This window comes from Myxocyprinus asiaticus, chromosome 1 (assembly GCF_019703515.2).
Source record: "Myxocyprinus asiaticus isolate MX2 ecotype Aquarium Trade chromosome 1, UBuf_Myxa_2, whole genome shotgun sequence".
Taxonomy (NCBI): domain Eukaryota; kingdom Metazoa; phylum Chordata; class Actinopteri; order Cypriniformes; family Catostomidae; genus Myxocyprinus; species Myxocyprinus asiaticus.
The window spans coordinates 50,021,655-50,046,303 of NC_059344.1; the positions used below are offsets into that span (position 1 = coordinate 50,021,655).

A 24,649-nucleotide genomic window follows, 5' to 3' on the forward strand; every position below is an offset into this window, starting at 1 on the left:
CTTTGGAAGAATTAATTGTAGGCAATTCTTGTGATGTTTATGGATATTTTTAAAAGCAATGGCATGTTTGCATATTTGTTGCTGTTCATGTTAATTACTTATATTACTACTAGAACTTGTTTGCATTGTAGGGATGTGCAGGCAGATTTCAGATATGAAATCGGTGATTGAATGACTAATGTATGCTCGCTGAAAACAGAACATTTCCTATTAAGTCAACAGGCACATCGGAATGTTTGGGCATAGCAATATGGCGGCATAGTAGCATCACTGATATGATGTCATCAGCAATCCAGTTCTATATTATAAATCAGTGAATATAAAAAATATATAATTCCAAAGTGGTGATTTTAGGGCCCCCTAGCATCCGAGGCCAATATGCCTGGCATACCCTGCACCACCCATGACGGCGCCCCTGCATGTGGGATCCAGATCTGTTCATTACGAAACTGTAAATGCTCACCCTAGGGCCCGGCGAACCGTCAATGCCAGGATCCCCATTATCTGAAATGCGACTGATTTCTATAACTTCCCCAGGCTCTCCCTGCAGGAGAAAAAGGGGTATTTATTACCATTTCACATATACTGTATGTTAATATGTATCAAACTCTAAAGTGTACAGTGGAAAATATTAACATGAGAATTATAGAGTGAAATAATTGCCTTTTGTCCTGGATAACCAGATGGACCCTATGGAGACAAGAATTAAATATTAGAATATTTTCACAGTAATGACTTCTGTGAGTGCACCTACAACTAACAAGCAGAAGAGAAAAAAACATGCACAAACCATGTAAAACGTGACATAAGTAACACTTACTTGTTGACCCTCTAAACCTGGAAGACCTGGACTTCCTGAAAATCCTCTTTCACCCTGTATAAAAAAAAAATTACAAAAAATAAATAAATAAAAAGTTACTTTTTTTGTTCTCTTTCAATTTTTCAACTGATCCGTGCACTGATTAGGAATGCTTGTTTGTGGTGTTTGATTGTCACATACTTTAGTTCCGTTACACCCAGGAATTCCCCTGGGTCCTGGGGCACCATCCTGTCCTGGGAGACCCTGTCAGTCAAAAAGAGCACATTTTTAAATTATTACTATTGCCATTGAGAGTGTGATGCAAAAACGGTGGGAGAGGACAGCAGCATGACATAAGCATGTCAAGAGAGACATTGTTCAAAACAATACAAGCAATTTATTATGTCATATATTCAACTGCTACAAAATGCAGCCTACTGTAGATGAGCATCGTTTGTGTTATGATATCTTGGACATTATTTAAAGTTACTTATTTGACTTTATATGTAACAGCCATAGTTTTTCAGAACAAGAATTTATTTCATTTAACAGTTTCAGCTAAAGAATTTGACATAGTAAATTGACTATGCAATTTTATACGTTAAGAAAAAATGCCCTTACAAAAGGTAAAAAAAAATATAAAAAAATGCCCCTGAATATCAATTCCAGGGGGACAATATAATAAAATGTCTCCTAATAAAAAAGATAATTTCTGACCATTTCTGACACTGATCTAAATTTTCTGCCTCTTGAAAAAGCCCCGAAATAATGGATCAAATCATTGACAATTCACTCACTGGAATTCCTGGTGTTCCTGGGAACCCTGGCAATCCAGGAGGTCCCTAAAAAAAAAACACAGAAACGGTCAGCATTTGTGGATATACCTAGATTGATAATGAGCCAGAAGCTGTTACTGAGAAACTCTCACTCTTATTCCTTTCGGCCCCATTGGTCCTGAAGGTCCATCATCACCCTTCGCGAGAGAGAAAGACAAGCTTTAGTATAAAGTATGCGATAGCTAATTCACATATTGAAATTGTAGAACATTACTTCATTGTAGCTGATCAATAACTGATATTTACAGATAATTGTTAATAACTGAATCAGATGATATCTGATTATGACAATCTAATTGTGGTTGATCAAAATCCAACAAATTAAAATAGAATAAAATTTAAAATGTAATTCATAAAAATGTAATTAAGCACTACTATTAAGCGCTACTATTGATGTACTGTATTTGCTCAAATATGGACAATGTGCTGATCACTGACCTTCTCTCCATGAGGTCCAATTGGCCCCTCTGGTCCAGGGAAACCTGGAACACCTGGCTGACCTGATAGTCCTGGAAACCCTCGCTCGCCCTGTCATTACAGATAGCAAAGACAGAAAGAGTGAGATATTATCAATTATCAATTATCACATCACAGAGAAATGAAGGTAAGGCGAAATTATGTAAATACAAAAAATGTAATTTCTTCCTGTGAACCTATCAGACAGGCAAAGCACTATAGATCTAAGAACTGATTTCACAGCAAGCATAGATTGTGTAAGGTACAACTCCTTTTCTTAAACAGATGGTATCATGATGACTGAATAAGATTGTCAAATGAGGACGACCCACAAGTTTGAACAGTCAAGTACATGCACCAGGTTGTCACTTAAAGCAGTTCAGATTAAACTATTTTGGCAGTGCTCCAAAAAACAAAACAAAAAAAAAACAAAAAAAAGAAGAAAAAAAGGGCGCTAGGTCTGATTGAATGCTTGTGTGTATTAATTCAATGATAGTGGCATTCTACCAGAGCAACGCTTCTGGTGTATTTAAATCAAATCAAATCACATTTATTGTCACACAGCCATATACACAAGTGCAATGGTGTGTGAAATTCTTGGGTGCAGTTCCGATCAACATAGCAGTCGTGACAGTGATGAGACATATACAAATTAACAATAACATCAAATTAACACAGCACAATTTAAAGTCTAATATACACATAATTACACACAACACAATATACAAATAATAACATACACTGTACAGAATGTAACAGGGAAATACGAAGGAGCCAGGCTTATCAGCCTACAGACTTCAGTATGCATGTGTGGCTGTTGGTTTGTGGGTAAAAACTTACCTTCTCTCCTTTCACCCCACTACAATCACACTTTGATCCCGTTCCACAGCCATGACATGCCTGAAGAAACAGAACACATGAAGTCTAACATACACATGGAAGAGATTTTGAAGACACATGTACATATAAATTATAATTAGTGTATGCCATAAATCCAGCATTCAAGGTGATTCTAAACCATTAACCACAGCCTTTTAAACATGAAAACTATTTCTTTGGAAGCAGATTTTGTGTGAATAAAACTACTGGACAAAAAGTACATATCTAGGAGTTCAATTTCTAACAGCCAACAACTTTGCACAATTAGAAAAGAGCTGTGGAAACATTATAAGAACATTGGGCAACAGTGGAAACAGCGGTGGACAATCATCAATATTAAGATCATATGATAAACATGTTCAGGGGATTTGTTACAAAATGGCCCTGCGTTCCAAATGGGATAAATCTGCCTCCGATGGGCACTAGAAGAGGGAACAATTGTGGCCGCCAAGTTGAAGGGTCATTCCAAACCGAAGGGCTCATAGTTAGCTGCTTCGAAGGGCCCTTCAAAATGAGCATTTCCATAGGGTTAAGCTGATGGACACTTTGCTGCCAAACGGACTGGAATCAGAGCATACGTCACAAATCTGGAGGTTTGCCAAGTGTAATTTAGTTTCAGTGTAAATTAAACTAGCTGCAACTGCAATCTGGTTCTATAAACAAAAACATATGACATCCCTTCCCCAGATAGCACACGTACATCTCTGAGATGTCTGTCTTAGATCTTTTCATCTGGAAAGCATCACAATCTAAATAACATCTGTATCTGCTTAACATCTTAAAAAGATCCGATTTACAAACATTCTGAATCATAAATGTCTCAAAAGACATCTGATGAATGTCTTATTGACATCCGAGACATACTTATTGACATACGTATTATACAGTTGAAGTCAGAAGTTTACATACACTTTAGCCAAATACATTTAAACTCAGTTTTTCACAATTCCTGACATTTAATCATAGAAAACTTTCCCTGTCTTAGGTCAGTTAGGATCACTACTTTATTTTAAGAATGTGAAATGTCAGAATAATAGTAGAGAGAATGATTTATTTCAGCTTTTATTTCTTTCATCACATTCCCAGTGGGTGAGAAGTTTACATACAATTTGTTAGTGTTTGGTAGCATTGCCTTTAAATTGTTTAACTTGGGTCAAACATTTTGGGTAGCCTTCCACAAGCTTCTCACAATAAGTTGCTGGAATTATGGCCCATTCCTCCAGACAGAACTGGTGTAACGGAGTCAGGTTTTTAGGCCTCCTTGCCTACAAACCTGACTCAGGTTTCTATCGGACTGAGGTCAGGGCTTTGTGATGGCCACTCCAGTACCTTGACTTTGTTGTCCTTAAGCCATTTTGCCACAACTTTGGAGGTATGCTTGGGGTCATTGTCCATTTGGAAGACCCATTTGCAACTGAGTTTTAACTTCCTGGCTGATGTCTTGAGATTTTGCTTCAATATATCCACATCATTTTCCTTCCTCGTGATGCCATTTATTTTGTGAAGTGCACCAGTTCCTCCTGCAGCAAAGCACCCCCACAACATGATGCTGCCATCCCCATGCTTCACAGTTGGGATGGTGTTCTTCGGCTTGCAAGCCTCACCCTTTTTCCTCCAAACATAATGATGGTTATTATGGCCAAACAGTTAAATTTTTGTTTCATCAGACCAGAGGACATTTCTCCAAAGAGTAAGATCTTTGTCCCCATGTGCACTTGCAAACTGTAGTCTGGCTTTTTTTATGGCAGGTTTGGACCAATGGATTCTTCCTTGCCGAGCAGCCTTTCAGGTTATGTCGATATCGGACTCGTTTTACTGTGGATATAGTTACCCGTCTACCAGTTTCCTCCAGCATCTTCACAAGGTCCTTTGCTGTTGTTCTGGGATTTGCACTTTTCACACCAAACTACGTTCATCTCTAGGAGACAGAATGTGTCTCCTTCCTGAGCGGTATAATGGCTGCGTGGTCCCATGGTGTTTATACTTGCGTACTATTGTTTGTGCAGATGAACGTGGTACCTTCAGGCATTTGGAAATTGCTCCCAAGGATGAACCAGACTTGTGGAGGTCCACAATTTATTTTTCTAAGGTCTTGGCTGATTTCTTTTGATTTTCCCATGATGTCTAGCAAAGAGGCACTGAGTTTCAAGGTAGGCCTTAAAATACATCCACAGGTACACCTCCAATTGACTCCAATTAGCCAATTAGCCTATTAGAAGCTAATTGGCTCATTGCCTTTAGGCTTGACATAATTTTCTGGAATTTTCCAAGCTGCTTAAATGTACAGTTAACTTAGTGTATGTAAACTTCTGACCCATTGGAATTGTGATATAGTCAATTAAAAGTGAAACAATCTGTCTGTAAACAATTGTTGGAAAAATTACTTGTGTCATGCACGAAGTAGATATCCTAAACGACTTGCCAAAACTATAGTTTGCTAATATGAAATCTGTGGAATGGTTAAAAAATGAGTTTTAATGACTTCAACCTAAGTGTATGTAAACTTCTGACTTCAACTTTAGATGTATTGCAGATGAGCAAACAACCTAAAAAATATGTCTTTCAGATGTAAACACACATCAAATATGTAGACGCCTGGGTGATGTACTATCAGGGTACATTCAGCAGATGTCTTTGAGATATTTATAATTTAGAATGTTTGTAAACATGATCTTTTGAAGATGTTTATCAGATGTTAAATAGTGTGCGATACTTTCCAGATGAAACGCTCTTAAACAGACATCTCTGAGATGTACGTATGCTATCTGGGTACTGTAGGCCTGCTTGCAAGACTTTTAGAAAAATAATTGTTTTTTGAAATGGCTAACATAAATAAAAGAGCACTCTGTTATGAGAAGAAAATTGATGGTGCACTCTGTTACCCTCCAGTGGCAGTAACAAGCAACAGGTTGCCGTCATCGCCAACGACTGCTCAGTGGACTTCTGCAGAGTGGCTGCTAAGATCTAGCAAGACAGCCCAAATTCCACCAGTGTGATGTTTACAAAATAGAAAAGGACAAGTGAAGATCCTGGGTCTAAACAGTTGTGCTAACAGGCAGTGCACTGGGCAGCTAGACCAAAGACCAAGGTGAGCTTCAATACTTCAGTCCTTCATTCAGTGTGAAATGTAAGGTCAAACGGTCTACGCCCAAACAAAAAGGACCCCCAATTATGATGATCCCCTTGCAAAAGACCACCTGCAGCTATATATTTTCATGTACAGAGTACAGACCCATTTATACTATGTTAGAAAATAAGCTTTATATTACAAGAACACTGTGCTCTTTCTGAAATTAAATAAACGACTATTAATCATTTCATTGTGGCCTACAAAAACCAAAACAAATTATAACAATTATTATCTGGAAAATATTTCCTTAATATTTAATTGCAAAATGTATCATTTTTTTTTTTTTTTTTTCAACAAATTTTTTGGAAATCAAATATTTTGAACTGAACTGAATTTTCAGTTATTGTGGGTTTGTGGAAGAGGATTCTTCAATTTCAGTGATTTATGAAGATTAACTGAGCAGTACATAATTAAACTAGTTAAAATCCATGAGAACGACAGCATGTTTGTTTATGCAAGAGGAATACAAAAACACACACACTTTTACAGCTTTACAGTTTGTTGTACATGTCTGTAGAATTCATCATCAGTTAGGAAAAAAAAACACTAGTATTTAGACTGATTTGTTAATTCGATTGAGTAAATGTACTGTACGTAGTAATTGACACACACACACACACACACACACACGTTGGTGCAGCTATCATTATGAGGACTCTCCATAGACATCATGATTTTTATACTGTACAAACTATAGATTCTATCCCCTAACCCAAAACCTAACCAGGACTTGAGGCAAACATGTCACTGAAAATAAAAAGTTTCTCTTTCATCTGATACCTAACATTTGATATATTCCATAATATTCCATATTGTTCTGTTTTAGGACTAACTAGTTGTTGGTTTAGACACTGTAGTTTCCATTTCAATCAACTGATTCAGTTGTGTTTTATGTTAGGAAAACAAATTGCCTTCATAAAGATAAAACCAATTCCATGGGGCAAATATTGCCCCTTAAGAAAAAAGTAATTTTCTGACACTGTGTGGGAGTCATCATTACTGCTGATGAGTGTAGGAATCATCATTGCTTACTGTGTAAAATAGCGTGCGTTAATATTTTAATAGCTTTTATAATTTTAGCTCAGACACAACAAAGGAAGAGCCTTGGAGCATGTTTAGTGCAAAGCTGTCAGAATCATTCCATTCTCTGGTAGATTTACTTTGAGGTGTGTGTGTGTGTGTGTGTGTGTGTGTGTGGGCAGGTTTAAGTAGTTTACGAGGACTTATTTTTAGGTTACAAACTAGTAATTACAAGGGTATTATGCCATAAATGTGGTTTATGAGGACATTTCTAGTGTCCCCATAATTTAAATCGCTTAAAAAACATACTAAACGATGTTTTATTGAAAATGTAAAAATGCAGAAAGTTTTTTTGTGAGGGTTAATTTCAGGAACCATTTGCTATCCCTTCTAACAGATCAGGCCCATTCGTATAAAATTTCATCTTATTTATTAAGCAGATACTATATTTACAGTGACAACCAGTTTATTTTTTTACTCACCCTCATGTTGTTCCAAATCTGTATAACATTTTCCCTTGAGTGGAACACAAAAGGAGATCACAAAATCAGCCACCTTTCATTGAATGGATAAAGATGCAATGACAGTGTATGGTGACTGAGATTAACATATTGCCTAACATGTGTTCCACAAATGAAAGAAAGCCATACAGGTTTGGAACAACATGAGGGTAAGTAAATAATTATAGAAATGTCATTTTTGGGTAAATTAACCCTCTAGCTCTGATATGTGGAGATGAACAGTGCCACCCAGTGGAAGATATTAAGCAGGGCAATGATTTAAGTGAGGGAAACTTAATATTTAAATTCCTGTCTGCAGAGTGGATTAACTGATCGCTGGTAAAAGATGGCCTGAGGACAAATGAATGGTGGGAGCAGACACAACTAAGCGGCAGCAGACCACAAGTAATATGCGAGCCTGAAAGACCCAATCAAACACACACTCGCACACAAGCTCACAGCTAAGTGTTTTGGCCAGTTTTGCTGATTTAATCTCTAATATTTTCAAATTGCAACAAAATACATCAATGAAAAACCTGTTAAATTGTCAATGTTTTTAGCTGGGGGCTATTAGGATATATTTACATCATTAACAGTATTTGCTGTTAATTATTGGCTTGGAGGAAAATGTTCGTGATGGGACTGAAACACACACACACACACACACACACACACGTGCACATATACACTGGCAGCCAAAGGTTTGGAATAATGTACAGATTTTGCTCTTATGGAAAGAAATTGGTACTTTTTATTCACCAAAGTGGCATTCAGCTGATCACAATGTATAGTCAGGACATTAATAACGTGACAATTTACTATTATAATTTGAAAAAAATATTCAGAACTTCTTAAACTACTTCAAAGAGTTCTCAACAAAATATCTTCTACATGCAGCAATGACAGCTTTGCAGATCCTTGGCATTCTAGCTGTCAGTTTGTCCAGATACTCAGGTGACATTTCACCCCACACTTCCTGTAGCACTTGTCGGGCACTTCTCACGCACCTTACAGTCGAGCTCAGTGGGTTTAAGATCAATAACACTCTTTTCCAATTATCTGTTGTCCAATGTCTGTGTTTCTTTGCCCACTCTAACCTTTTTTTTTTTTTTTTCTGTTTCAAAAGTGGCTTTATCTTTGCAATTCTTCCCATAAGTCCTGCACCCCTGAGTCTTCTCTTTACTGTTGTACATGAAACTGGTGTTGAGCGGGTAGAATTCAATGAAGCTGTCAGCTGAGGAAATGTGAGGCGTCTATTTCTCACACTAGAGACTCTGATGTACGTATCCTCTTGTTTAGTCGTACAACTGGCCTTCCACATCTCTTTCTGTCCTTGTTAGAGCCAGTTGTCCTTTGTCTTTGAAGCCTGTAGTGTACACCTTTGTATAAAATCTTCAGTTTTATGGCAATTTCAAGCATTGTATAGCCTTAATTCCTCAAAACAATGATTGACTGACAAGTTTCTAGAGAAAGATGTTTCTTTTTTGCCATTTTTGACCTAATATTGACCTTAAGACATGCCAATCTATTGCATACTGTGGCAACTCAAAAACAAACACAATGTTAAGCTTCATTTAATGAATCAAATAGCTTTCAGCTGTGTTTGATAAAATGGCAAGTGATTTTCTAGTACCAAATTAGCAATTTAACATGATTACTCAAGGATAAGGTGTTGGAGTGATGGCTGCTGGAAATGGGGCCTGTCTAGATTTTATCAAAAATGACTTTTTTCAAATAGTGATGGTGCTGTTTTTTAAATCAGTAATGTCCTGACTATACTTTGTGATCAGTTGAATTCACTTTGGTGAATTAAAGTACCAACTTCCTTCTGAAACGTATATATGAAATATGTAATAACATATATAATGTATATACTTTTTCACTATAGTTGGTAATAAATAAATTGGCAATAATTATATAAATTGACCACTCAAGGGGAAAGAAATACACAAAAAGTTTTAAAGCTGACTAAAAGTTACATTTAATTAATTGTTTTTAAATGTATTTTAAAAGGCAGTTGAAACATAACAGGAACACGTTAATTTCTATGAATATATTGGGGAAAGTGATTATTTTAGGTTATATGATGGCCACAATTTTATTGTTTTCCCAAACACATTTTTGCCTTTACTAGTTTATTTAAATGGTCCTGCGATGTGATGTGACAAATTATTTTATTTCTCCTAGTTCTCACGTGGTTTAGCAGAGCCAAACATTACTTTTTCTCTAAGCACAAAACAGCAATATCTATTGGAACGACAAATTTCACAGCACTCAATCCTCAATCACTGCTGGATCTTTCATGACTTTAAGGTCATTGAAAAACAGAAATCCCAAGTCTCCTAAGAAACTCTTCTTAAATGTGTTATTAGGGTCCAGCTCCTTCAAATCTAATGAGCAATAAAGCACCTCCCTCTTATAGTCTGCATTGGTTCTTCCCTGGAATTCTTTTATTCTTATTCCTGCAGGGCTAAGAAAAGAATGACCTTCAACCTCTACCAATTAACCAGCTAGGGCCGAGTGGACTGCGTGGGGGCGTGGGCCTTGCTGGATAAAAATGTGCACATGGGGTCAAATGTTTACCAAGGTAATGCCATCAACTAATCTTATTGAGCTGGGCATTCTTTTCAAGCTCCACCATAGCCTAACTCAAAGAATCCAAACTCAGTTCACCTCTCACTGCACAAGGAGCTTGGCTTGAGCAATAATTTGACAAGCCTTTGGGGTGCAAACATGTGCAAAAACCACTAGCAGCGACCCGAATGATGGAAAAATCCTGTTCACAGGAACTAATAGGGACTCAAAGAGAAAACACACACATGTCTAAGTACATACACAACTGAATTAGTAGCAAGCACAAGTAACATATTCCGTTACGGATGAGCCCCGTATCATAATATTCCATGCAAAAATCAAGTTATTGAGTGGTAAAAAAATCAGGTAAAGGTTGCATTGTTATAGTATTGTGCAATGCTTAATGCAAATAATAAAATACAACCAACCATATAATCCTGCATAGTTTGGATAGCAGAATAAACAGGCTCATAAACGAAGAACTATTTCCATATTTTTTTAATGTGGATGTGAAAGGCTGTGCATTAAAAAAAAATGGTATTTTTGTGCAAATTACCCTGTCATTTGGTAATATGGCTAATACTAACATGATATTTGGCCAAGTGTTTATTTAATTAGACTGGTAAAATTACACTTCTACTGTTGTGTTCGCATTTTCATCATTGTCAACTTTTATATTCTGCCTATATCACGTTAATTATTTTGCATATGTTTGGGCTGATGCAGTTCATGGTCATTTTAATACATTTAAATTATTGATTTTTAAATGTATTTGTTTAGATTTGTATTCTTAATGTTACTGTGTTGGTACTTTGTTGGTACAATGGTACCGTGTTGGGTAAAAAATGTAAAATCTGTCAAATCTGGGTCCTAAAGCAAAACCAGTTGTGCTGGAATTAAAACTGTAAATGTGTTATTGCTCCTTATAATGAGCAGTGATGGGCAGTAGCTTCGCTACAAATAGCGAAGCTATTAGCTTAACTAAATTTCTGAGTAGCGAGATGGTAGCTTCGCTAGTTTTTAAATCAAGTAGCTTTTCTGTAGCGAAGCTATATTTTTGATTAGGTAGCAGCATAGCGTTGAGAAAAGCTACACCACTACATCATTTTGTAGAGGTTTGTATAGGTAGTAGTTTAAATCTGAAAAATAAAATTTAAAAATAGTGATTTTTCATATTGAACACGTGGGTTTGTATGAGTAGCATAATTTACATAATTTTTTTATTTTTACTTTGTATACTGCATTGCACTAAACTGTAATATACTGTTCCATGGCTTTGATAAATGTCATGTGAATACATCTTTTAGGTGCTCTGTCTATGACGGTATACTCCGTGCATCTGCGGTTGAAAAAAATATGAAGTAGCTTAAATGAAGCAAGCTACTTTTGGTATGTAGCTTGTAGTGTAACTTGTTACTTTCTCTGAAGTGTAGCTTTTAGCTTAGCTTAACTAATTTTTCTGTTAGTTTGTAGCTTAGCTTGCTAAATTGTTTTGAGTAGCTTGCCCAACACTGGATGAAGATATCTCTTACACACTGATAGTGAGAGACTGTGATCTGGTTCTGGTTCTTAGGGGGAGTGAACAGCAGGGGAGGCTCTTGAGTCTAGGTCGGTGTTTCAGACCTACAGCTGAAAACCTAATCTGTGTTATATCAACCAAGTATAGTTTGGTTATTGTTATTTGTTACTAAATTCAAAATGTGGATGTTTGTCTTCTAGCCTATATTAATATGTATGAAGATATGAAGAAAATATAAAGAAATTCTCTCAACTCAACCTGCTGGTCATTTGCGTCCCTATCACCAGGCCCGGATGAAAACTGTGGATTTTATATTACTCACAATTTTCTGTGATGATTATGAGAGAAAATCTGCAGAATTCTACAGAATCAGTTTAGTCATTGTAAAACTAATCACTGTAAAAATACAGTCTTTTTGATAGATGATAGCATAATCAGATTAACCAAAATATTTAATAAACCAACATGAGGGGAATTGTTCACCTAACCTAACCCTAACTTCAGTCAATGATGACATTCCAATTCTGTGGAAATCCGTGGAGTTCTGCAGGAGCAGATTCCCAGGGCCGGCCCTAGCATTTTGGGGGCCCTATGTAGATTTAAAAAATGGGGCCCCTAACTAAAGGTACACTTAACCAAACACATTAGAGCTGCATGATTCTGGATAAATTGAGAATCTGCACAATCTCTCACGATTCTGAAGAAAAAATGCTTATTTCAGTGATTTACAAAACCTGGACATAAGGGTATTAAACAAAGTAACATGTAATTTACTAGAGGTTCTTACAAAATGTTCTCTGCTTCAATCTATGTAAAAATGCAATAAAGTTGTAAATCAAAGATATAAATTTAAAATGTCCTATATCCACAAGAGAGGGCGCACTGAATACATTATAAACCAAACAGCACCTTGTTATTATTGCAAATATATATATATATATATATATATATATATATATATATATATATATATAAGCAGGGTTGAGCCTGGCCAGTACCTGGATGGGAGACCTCCTGGGGAAAACTAAGGTTGCTGATGGAAGAGATATTAGGGAGGCCAGCAGGGGGTGCTCACCCTGTGGTCTGTATGGGTCCTAATGCATAGTGTATAGTGATGGGGACACTATACTGTAAAAAGACACCATCTTTCGGATAAGATGTTAAACAGTGGTCCTGACTCTCTGTGGTCATTAAAAATCCCAGGGCACTTCTCGTAAAGAATAGGGGTGTAACTCTGGTGTCCTGGCAAAATTCCCCCCATTGACCCTTATCAATCATGGCCTCCTAATAATCCCCATCTTTGAATTGGCTCTATCACTCTACTCTCTCCTCTCCATCAATAGCTAATGTGTGGTGGGCATTCTGGCACACTATGGCTGCCGTCGCATCATCCAGGTGGATGCTGCACACTGATGGTGGTTGAGGAGATTCCCCGTGTACTATGTAAAGCGCTTTGACAGCCTAAAAAAAGCGCTATATAATGTAAGGAATTGTAAGGAATTATATATGTGATTAATTGCGATTAATTCGATTAATTAATTGGGACACCATGTAATGAATTTGATTAAAAAACATTTTTTTATTAATTGACAGCCCTTGTAGCAATTAAACATTAAAAATATTCTAATATAAAACATTAAAAATGTAATTTAATGCTAAATGAAACTACTTAAATATTTGACACTCTTTACTCTGTGATTATTAGATATACTGTACATTAATACATTAATGCAGCTTACACTGATCAGCCACAACATTAAAACCACTTGCATAATATTGTGTAGGTCCCCCTCGTGCCACCAAAACAGCGCCAACCCGCATCTCAGAATAGCATTCTGAGATGTTGTTCTTCTCACCACAATTGTACAGAGCAGTTATCTGAGTAACCGTAGATTCTGTCAGTTCAAACCAGTCCGGCCATTCTCTGTTGATCTCTCATCAACAAGGCATTTCCGTCCACAGAACTGCCACTCACTGGATGTTTTTTGTTTTTGGCACCATTCTGAGTAAATTCTGTTTATTTGCTAAAGCTAGTAAATTCAGTCTGAGACTGTTGTGCGTGAAAATCCCAGGAAATAACAGTCATAGAAATACTCAAACCAGCTCACTTGGCACCTGAGATCAAAAATTTTCCCCATTCTGATAGTTGATGTGAACATTAACTGAAGCTCATGACCCATATCTGCACGATTTATGCACTGCACTGCTGCCACACGATTAGCTGATTAGATAATCACACGGATGGCTGGTTTGAGTATTTCTGTAACTGCTGATCTCCTGGGATTTTCACACACAACAGTCTCTACTCTACTTTTCTTGAATGATAATATATTTTTTCATAGATTTGACAGGTTCCATCTGACCATTGGCATGCATTTATCCTGGCTGTTTGACCAGAGCTATTTACACGTTGTAAAGTAGTAGGGGACCCTGGAAGTCACGGGGCCCTATGCAGCCACTGATGTCACTTATTAGATAAGGCCAGCACTGCAGATTCCCGGGAGGTCTGCATATAACTGACCTGATAAAACTCTTATCCAATTCTCAAAAAAAAAAAAAAAAAAAAATACACATATTTCCCAAGATAATTTGAAATCAGCATATTTCTCCTATCATACAAGCAGTGAAAGTGTCTGAGAAGGCACAATATTTAAAGAAACTTTCGATCTAATCTACTTGTTTAAAACACAACTATGTCAATATGTCCAGGTGCACCGAATGTGATTTTGGTACAAACTACATTCTCTCTAAAATACTTGCAGATCAGAATGGAGCAGTATAAGCAACATCATCTGGCCTCTTAAAACATCATGAGTACCTAATGTTAACCACAAAAGTACGCTGAAAAGAGGGGTTTTGTGTTCATATTACTGTAATATAAACAGCTCCTGTGAGTAAGCTATTATTTCTATGATCAGTGTAAATGTAAAAAAGAACAATAAAGATTATAGTAACATTTGATTTTGCTGAGTGGAGATCAGCTGACGAGAGAAGCAACTGGACGTAGACTGGCACTCAAATGATTGCAGGACAAGTTCTCACCTGAACTATAACCAGAAGATCTAATTATATTCCCCACAAAGCATGTTCAAACCTGCATGCCATACCCAGCCAGCATATGAATCTAAAACTGCAGGGCTCAATTGAATTACATCTTTTTTTTTTTGGTTTGGTTAAGCAAGGCAATAGCTTTAAGCTACTTATTCTGAAGTGATTTGATAGGTGTGGGTGAGAAACAGATCAATGTTTAAGTCCTTTTTTTTTTTTTTTTTTTTTTTTTTATAAGTTCTCCTGCTCAGTCAATTTCCACTTTATTTTCACTTTCTCATTCTCATTATTTTTATGCTCTCTTTATGTGGATTTTGGAGTTTCATAATTTTGCCACCCATTCCCTTGCATTGAATGACCTACAAAGCTGAAATATTCTTCTAAATATCTTAATTTGTGTTCTGCAGAAGAAAGAAAGTCATACACATATGGGATGGCATAAGAGTGAGTAAATGATGAGAGAATTTTCATTTTTGGTTGAACTATCCCTTTAATTTTTGCAGTTTCTTTAAAAAACGTGTATTTTTCTACTCTGCAATTACTCATTTGCAAACATCCAGAAAGTAGCGAAAACCCATTAACCAGGAAACTAGACAATAATAATAAAAACATCAATAACAATTTCATTTCATTATTTAAAAATATATTTTTTACAAGTGCTAATATAAGTGCATTCGTGTGTTTTGACATCTACAGAATCATCTGGTTGACTGTTTACTCGTAACGAGTCAACATTAGCTTCTCACATGCACATACACACATTAAGACAGGGCTTCCCAGAGTTACACAGGGGAGCCACTACTGCCTCCGTTCTCCACTAATAGCAGAAGCAGATGCGAGTGAAAAAGGCGTAAAGAAAAATGGGGAGTCGAGGATGACAAAAAAAGATGAAAAGCGAAGGTGTGTACAACAGGGAGAGTAAATAAGAAAGAGAAGTACATGACTTTAGGGTCTCTACAGCTGTAAGACTGCTTAATTCATGTTAAAACAAGATTCTTGCACATTGTTCAAAAAAGACATTCATGCACACACATCTCTATCTGAAAAAGTATAAAATTTCAACCTTGTTTTAAAGCAGGCTAGACACCCAGTTAAGTGGATATTACAATGTCTGTATTATCGCTGTTCTTCACACTAGTAACATACACACAGACTGTCTCACTCCAACACCAACCCCCCGAATGGCCCTGATAAAACACTTTTCTTTTTCACTTGTACAATAACACTGGAGTCATGATAGATAGATATCAATAGTGTGTTAAATTTGGAAGATGGACTGATACCTTTTCCCTTAAAATCTTAATTTATATTAAAGGTCAGTGTAGTTTGTTTACAGTTTAGATAAGTAATTTAGCTGCAAAGTGCAAACTGAACATGATATGAGTGTAACTGATAGAATATAAAACATTTCTGCAGAGAGTCTGTTTGATTTCTGAGGTCTGTTTGCTTATACATTAAATATAAAAATATTTAATGCTGTAAATAATAAAATCCAAAAGAGAGGGGAAGCTCGCACACAAATGTGTAGAAAAATTCGCACAATTTTTTTGTTTATTGAGAGGCCAAAAAGTGCAAAAGTGCAAAAAGTGCTCAGTGCAAAGACAAAATATTTTTGATTTACATCATCATCAGTGTCCCGTTAACAATAGCACACCTGATTCCATTTATAAAGAGGGATTATTTATCGTATCTGTCCTAATAGAATAGATTTAAAAGTATACAAATATTTACTAAATGTTGTTGACATATATTGCCTCTTTATATAGTATACCGGCATTAACATAAATTACTGAAGTAACAAAGACAAGTTATCAAGAATCTACGTGTATATATCAGGAGGTAGAGAAGGACACAAATTACATAAAAAATACATAAACAAAAATTACCCATTATATTATTATATCACAACCATATACCAATAACATTCATTATTCAAAGAAGAATTGTTGTATGCACACAAATCAGTGGAATTATATTTTGTGTCATATATACATTATACTGTACTTCAAGAAATGTCAATTATGTCAATACAAATGTTGATCATGCTTAATTCAAAAACATGGGCATAGTATTGTAGTATTATATATTGTAGTACTGCATAGTGGCAACATTTGTATTGACATAGTAAAATATATTATGCATAATAATAAATCATGATAAAATATTACAATATGCATATCTTTAACAGAGTGTCTATTTGCACCTGTTTTATTCTATTTTTTATTATTATTATCTCTGTTTTGTCTGCAGTGATGCCCATAATGTATGTTAACATTTAAATATGGGTGCAATTAGTATCTACCATTATTTGTACCAGGGTTGGGGTGCAAATAATATCTGCCACTATTTGCACTGGGATGTAAATAGCATATACCATTATTTGCACCAGGGTGCAAATAGCATCTGCCTATATTTAAACAAATACTCAAAAAATACATTTGAAATGCATAAAAATATTTTCTGAGTAGAGCTGCACGATTTTGGATAAATTGAGAATCACAATTTTTTTTTTTTTTTACTTAGAATAAAGATTCTCTCAGCCTTCAGTGTTTCTCTTGTAAAACTTGATTCAAGCTTGTAAAGGAATTATTCAAGAGCCAGTAATTAAATAGAGAACAGAGTAAACAATGTTTTAAATCTTTTAGCAACAGTAGAAATTAAACATTTAAAAATGTATAATATAAAATATTAAAAAAGGTAATTTAATGCAAAACGAAACTACTTAAATACTTGACAATCTTTACACTGATTTGATTCAGTAAGAATGCCTGAATGCCTATAACAGACAGCATGCAGCTTATATACATTTAGACATCGCACAAATCTAACACAAGAATTTGTCCCATCTGCTTATACATTAACATCTGTGTTTGCTTTAATATCTAGCGCAGATTTAATCCCGTCTGTTTACATTGGTAATTCATTAACAGCTGTGTTTACATTAATATTGCCTAGAGAAAGGTATTTTGACTAAAAAAGGTGCAGAGTCTCGTGCAGGAGCGCTGCATTCATCACAAGACACAAGTGCATGGGCAGACACATGCATGCATGTGAGCGTTTGAAAGCAGTCGGCTGTGATCAAACAGCACACAGGTAGCGAATTTAGTCAGATCTAACTAATTTTTAATTCATATTCACAAAATAAGTGTTAATTCCAAAAATTTTGTGAACATGTCAATTACTTTGCTAACATTAAATTGTATTATATACAGTACATCACCATTTTTTCGTGTCATCAGCCACACTGATATCTAGATATCTGTATCATGCATTGGCCATTGAAAAACCCATATCTGTTGAGTACTGATAGAGACAACTAGCACGTTTGCAGACATTTGTAAATGTATTAAAAGAGTGAAAAAAAAAAAAAAAATGCTCAAACTAGGAAACCCAAATTCTCAGCTCAATTCTTAGTGATATTCTCAATAGCTTGTTTTTACTCAACGTATAATTTGCTGGATCTGCCAAGCACAGTTATACAATGTACCACATATTTCTGTAAGGTACCAACCCAAATTTACCAGAATTAAACAATATATTTCATTATTACATGACTAAACATTATTCTGCTATCTCTTATGATGTTGCTGCCCTGAAAACAATAATAAGTTGAACTCTACTCAAATTATTGAGTAAACTCATTCCCTCAACTGATTTGACAAATGGTGTCTCCAGAACTTGTGTAATTAAGTTCACTTAAATTGGTGTTCATATACAGGTACAATGAACTTAACTATTTAAGTTAAGATAACTAGATGCAAGTAGGATTAACCCAGATTTACTATTGAAATGTTGCTGTTTCAACACAATACTTTTAATAGAATGGCCTCAAATTTAGGTCACACAATAACACAGCTAAAATAATGAAGATTATAACTGATTCTAGGTCAATCATTAAGTAAACGTATTTCTCCACAGAAATGTATATATGTCTGAACTTCAGTTGCACATACTCAAGGAGAACAAGATAGTATTTATCAGCGTGATCAAAGGGGACACACATCACCCTAATGGTGACATCAGAATCAGAATGAGCTTTATTGCCTAGTATGCTTACACATACAAGGAATTTGTCTTGGTGACAGGAGCTTCCAGTGTACAACAATACAAAAACAATACAAAAACAGCAGCAAGACATAGATAATAATAAAAAATAAAAAATAATTATACACATTCGTACATACACACACAGACACACACATACATATATACATACACACATAGACATACGTAGTGCAATCTAATACAAATCTGTTATCTGTTATGTACAGTGCAAATGTTTTTTTTTTTGTTTTTTTTTCAGAGGAATGAAATGGCAGAAGAGGTTGGATGTGTTGGATAAATATAAAACGACTAAACTGTGTACTGCACATAGTTATTGCTCAATGGGGCAATTTATCTGTTCATGAGATGGATAGTCTGAGGGAAAAAACTGTTCCTGTGCCTGACGGTTCTGGTGCTCAGAGCTCTGAAGCATCGGCCAGAAGGCAACAGTTCAAAAAGGTAGTGGGCAGGGTGAGTGGGGTCCAGAATGATTTTTCCAGCCTTTTTCCTCACTCTGGAAGTGTATAGTTCTTGAAGGGGGGGGGGGCAGGGGGCAATCCCATGTTGACAGCATCATCCACAGACCTGTTTGCTCGATAAGCAAATTGAAGGGGATCTAGAAAGGGTCATCAACAACTATTTGCAACAAAACAACATAAATAATACTGCAAAAGCTACAACCTCTACGAATTCTTAGTAACAACTATTTAAATGCCCCCATATGGTCCCCTTGACCAAGAAAACATAATTAAATATTTTAAGAACAAGGCATTGTGGATATTGCCCATAGCCTCAATTTTGTACTCAACAGTCTCAGTTATTAACACTTCAAATCTTAAAGGTGCACTCAGTAACTTTTTGTTCATGTCATCTTGGACTTAGCTACATTTGCAGATGCCATTGTAGAAATTCACTATTCACAATCAGCCATGATCAATTTAATCCAAGAGTGAAAGTGTCCAATACAAAGACGGTTACTGAGATCATTGAGCATTTCAGTAACTGTCTGGTTTGGTTCAGCTACGAAATCAGATATCAAAAGACTACAAAGGACAGTTCGGACTGCTGAGAGGATTACTGGTTGCCCCCTGCCCTCCCTTCAAGAACTGTACAATTCCAGAGTGAGGAAAAGGGCTGGAAAAATCACTCTGGACCCCACTCACCCTGCCCACTACCTTTTTGAACTGTTGCCTTCTGGCAGGCGCTACAGACCACTGAGCACCAGAACCATCAGACACAGGAACAGTTTTTTCCCTCAGACAATCCATCTCATGAACAGTTAAAACTGCCCCATTGAGCAATAATTAATGTGCAATACACAGCTTAGTCTATTTATATTTATCCAGCATACCATACCTCTTCTGCCATTACATTCCCTTGCTTCTGTATATAACAAATTTGTATTTGTATTTTGTATATATATATATATATATATATATTTTGTCCTATTGTGTATTTATATATATATACTTTATTTTCTATTCACTTTTTATTTGTATTCTATTTTTTTTTTATTATTATCAAAAAATTATTATCTGTTTTGTTGCTTATTTTTTGTGCACTGGAAGCTTCTGTCACCAAGACAAATTCCTTGTATGTTTATACTTGACAATAAAACTCATTCTGATTCTGATTCTAAGATTAAGCAAGTAGCATTCAGCCGGTCATGTGATTCTAAAGTGGCAGCCCTTCCATTAAGGCGCCCCTGCCCCACGTAGAATAAAACAGCTTTTATACGGTTACTGATATGACTATAGTTCCTCATCTCATGTGGTCATGATTTTATACATATATTTCAAAATGGCAATTCATTGTCTCTCCCTATAGATGTCCCCCTCTCTTATTTCAAGCAATTTGATAGCATAGCAAAGTCCTTAATTTGGAATGGTAAACATCCCAGATTACATTTCAGTAAGCTGCATAGGCCGATTGACAAAGGTGGGCTAGGCCTACCCAAGATTTTGTTTTGTTATTATGGATTCGGTCACAGACATTTGGCTCATAGGTCGCTTCCACCTGAGAGAGCCCCTTCCTGGTTTTGTATTGAACAGGAAGTTCTTGCCCCTATTTCGCCATTGCAAATCCTTTCTATAAACTAATCGGACAAGTTAAATTACACCCTTTTATCTCGCATTTGCACTCGGTATGGACAAAAGTGTCCAGAGTGTTTAATTCGGACATTTATTTAAATGGTGCCTCAAGCATATGGCTGAATAAGTCCCCTTTCTGCTGGTCAGAGTGGATTGTGAGGGGGGGTTACTACACTCGGTGATCTATATGAAGAGTGGTATATTGAGATCCTTTGAAAATTTGATTCAACATTTTGGGATTCCTAGATCTCAGTTCTTTAGGTATTTACAGCTGCGGCACCTGCTCTGTACTGTTTTTGGGAGTAGCATACACCCCCCTAAAGCGGCAGATACTCTGGGAGTGGTGATTACTGCTTTTGGAAAAGGTCATGAGGCATCAGTGTATTATTCCCTGCTAATTCAGAGTCTGGGGGATGGAGCTTTAACTTCTATCAAGAGATTATGGGAGAAAGATTTAAACTTGGTATTGGAGGAGGGAATGTGGGCTAGGATTCTAAAAACCATCAAGTCTGCATCTAGAGATTCAATTCAAGAGGTGCGCCTTATGCAATTCAAGATTTTACATCGATTCTGTTGGACCCCCTCTAGATTGTATAGGCTTGGTCTTAAAGACACTCCCAGCTGCTGGCGATGCCAATCAGAAGATGGAGACACAACCCATGTTTTTTGGTGGTGTGTTAAGATCCTAGAATTTTGGTTGAAGGTTCAGAGTTTTGTGTGTAATGTATTGGGCACTCAAATTTAATTTTGCCCCAGACTCTGTATTTTAGGCGATGGGGATCCTTCCCATAAATATAGGGAATAAACACATAAAAAATTGGGTTCTAACCAGTGTTATGATCGCCAGACAAGTTGTTTTAAGGGGATGGAAGTCGGCTGGAGTGCCCCTATTTCAGGAGTGGTACACGGAGATGGGGAGGGTGGTGGCTCTCGAGGAAGCATCATCTAGAAGACTGGGGAACTTGGATGTGTTTGTTGGGAAATGGGGCAACTATTTAGCATTCTTGGAGGGCTCTCGGGGAGGGGCAGTGGAGAGAGGTATTGTTATAAATGTGTGTTATTATATATATATATATATATATATATATATATATATATATATATATATATATATATATATATATATATATGTGTTTTTTTTTTTTTTTGTATATACTCATGTGTGACCACAGGAATGTTTGTTGGGGGTCAGGGTGGGGTCGGGGATTGGGTAGTGATGGGGGTTAAATGTTGATTCTGTGTATATATGTTTTGCTTTTTTGTATGAATCAATAATTAATGTTAATCACCAAGAAATTATTTTATTCATTTCTTTAGGAGTAAAACTTTTTTAATGGGGAAAAGATTACTGAGTGCACCTTTAAGTCAATGGATTTTTAATAAAGATAATTTCATGGAACTTAGATCTTTGACTTATGAGCCCAAAACTTGACATTTCGAGTAATGTTTAAGACAAATTGATTTTTCAAGTAATGACAACATTAGGATTTACAGTTCCAATTGTTTTGGTACATTAGCCACATCAGCCATTAACTAGAACATGGAAGAGAGAAGATAAAAATTTCTGCATAGTTGTATCTTTTAAGCCCAGAAGTAGTAGTGCACTCATGCACTCAATGAATGATGCACGATCTTCTGAAGTGTATACAGACAGATGGGACCATTCTGCGATTGCTTGAAGTTTTGCTGCTACTTTTCTATCATATGTTAGTAAAACTGAATAAAGACTGAGTATAATTATTAATTGTTTATTTTAACATACTTCAATGCAGTGGTAATTTATTATTCAATTTAATAATACATCAATAGTCTGGTTTAATAGTAAAATAAAATATTCAGAAATGATAGATTCTAAAAGCTTAATTTAATGTTTGCCGCAAAGTGGACAAAGTTGTTTTATTCTCAAAACATTATCAACCCGTTTATACGCTCATGGGTCATGATGTTTTGTTTGGCATCCCATTCAGCACACAACTGAATGCATGACACTGATAAATGATTACTGCCAGAGTAACATTCGCATACAGGTGTGAGGGACTTCAGCATTTTACAAATAATACAAAGAACAAAAATGTTCCTCTCTAAAATGGTTTTGCTCGCGTGTTCCTCCGTGGGCGAATGATGCGAAGATCTATTGGGATTTTATTAAAGTTCATCACTGAAAAGGTTTGCTTGCAGACTTGGTACTAAACAGCACATGCAGCCTCACGACTGGACATGGAGTGGCTGCATCACGCATGCATGGTTGCCAGATTGCATAAATTAATATGACATAAGATGAAATATTTCCTATTTGTGCATGTATAAATCTCTGATTGGGGTGTTGCATCTATTATCTGGCAACAATGAGCATACTAAAAGCTTTTGGATGCACGATAAGTCCCAAAGCCAGATACTGTAAATGTAAGATCTAATAAAAAACGTTCATGATAAATCGACCCGCAGGCAGTAGTTTGCCCTTGTCTGCAATTGAGGGTGCTCTAAGATTTGTTTGAGGGTTCTAAGCACCCTCAAGCACCCCCGTAGAACCAGGCCTGTATGCTGGCATGAGACTGCTGCAAAGACCAAGCACTCTGGGTGGATATCTCTGCACTGAATGGATGTTATAGCTGTTAACACAGATTGCTGATGTTTGGGTTGAATGCATGGGTGTTTGTTTCTGTGAGGCTGCTCTTCTGAGGAGCTTCATCAAAAGTGTCTCTAGGGTCTTTGGTGTATTGTGTTACACTTAAACACCCACACACAACCATGCACAAAGTCACACTAACATGCGTGTGCCCAGCATGTGAGAAAATGTACATACACATACACACACACACACACCCATGCATGTTCATACACATTGAATTGCACAGTGTATGGACTCCTTCAAGTATAAAAAGTTCAAAGCAGGCCCCTATGGTTTAAAGTTACCAACAAACTCTTTGATCTGGTAACACCAAATTTCTGGCATCTCCAAAAGACCAAACATCCCAGATGATTACAGTTTTAATATGCATACAAATCTAAATTCACCACTAGGTGGCCCAGTTCTGAAAGACATAGGGGTGGAATTGTGTCCTGGCAACCCATTCCACTTTGAGTTAAAAGGCTTTGACATTTTAAAAATAGGAGAAAATCTCTTCCTTCACATGGCAACAATTCTGAAAGGGACAACTACTAGTTGTGGAACAAGATTGAGCAGTATCCTATGTGCATTATCCCCCTAAATGCTTCCAAACTACTTGCCTTGAGACCTGTCCAGAGCTCAAATTTTGTTCTTGCCAGAAACCAATGTCAGATTCACTAACAGTAGGAACATTAGCTTCAAGCAGATGCATACCCACACAGAATTTTGAGGGAAGTGGATTTTGAATGCTATACTCCCAAAAAGAAAAAAAAATTATCTTCTATAATTACGATTGTTGTAGGAACATTGGGGCAGGACTCGTCCATTCACATGTCTAAATTTGGTCAGTTCAAATGAGTCGCACCATTCCAGATCACAAACACATCTTAGTATGAAACAAATTACTATTAAATGTGTTTTTTTTCTATGCTTATGGGCTCTATTTCCGTGAGTGTGCTAGGCGCAGCGCAACACACAAAGACCGTGTGCAACATCTTATAAAATTTTTGTGAGAGCGCTAATTCTAAGCACATGTTTTGCGCCAGTGCAAAGCACAACTGGGTGTGGGTGTGAGTGTTTGCGCTGCCTGTGGGTATTTGTATGCAAACTATGGGTGTACTATATGTAAATGAAGTGCCACAAAAC

At 36.4% G+C, this 24,649-nt stretch overlaps 1 protein-coding gene across 1 annotated transcript in view; it reads right to left on the minus strand.

Moving 5' to 3' along the window:
* LOC127431966 (collagen alpha-5(IV) chain-like) overlaps positions 1-24,649 on the minus strand; it is an 83,267-nt gene that overhangs the window by 50,094 nt on the left and 8,524 nt on the right. Inside the window, exons 2-9 of the mRNA XM_051682701.1 lie at positions 2,932-2,991; positions 2,074-2,163; positions 1,728-1,772; positions 1,597-1,641; positions 1,001-1,063; positions 821-874; positions 664-690; positions 464-544 (exon numbers count right to left, since the gene is read on the minus strand). Coding sequence (XP_051538661.1) covers positions 464-544; positions 664-690; positions 821-874; positions 1,001-1,063; positions 1,597-1,641; positions 1,728-1,772; positions 2,074-2,163; positions 2,932-2,991 — 465 coding nt within the window. The remainder of the gene's footprint in view (positions 1-463; positions 545-663; positions 691-820; positions 875-1,000; positions 1,064-1,596; positions 1,642-1,727; positions 1,773-2,073; positions 2,164-2,931; positions 2,992-24,649) is intronic.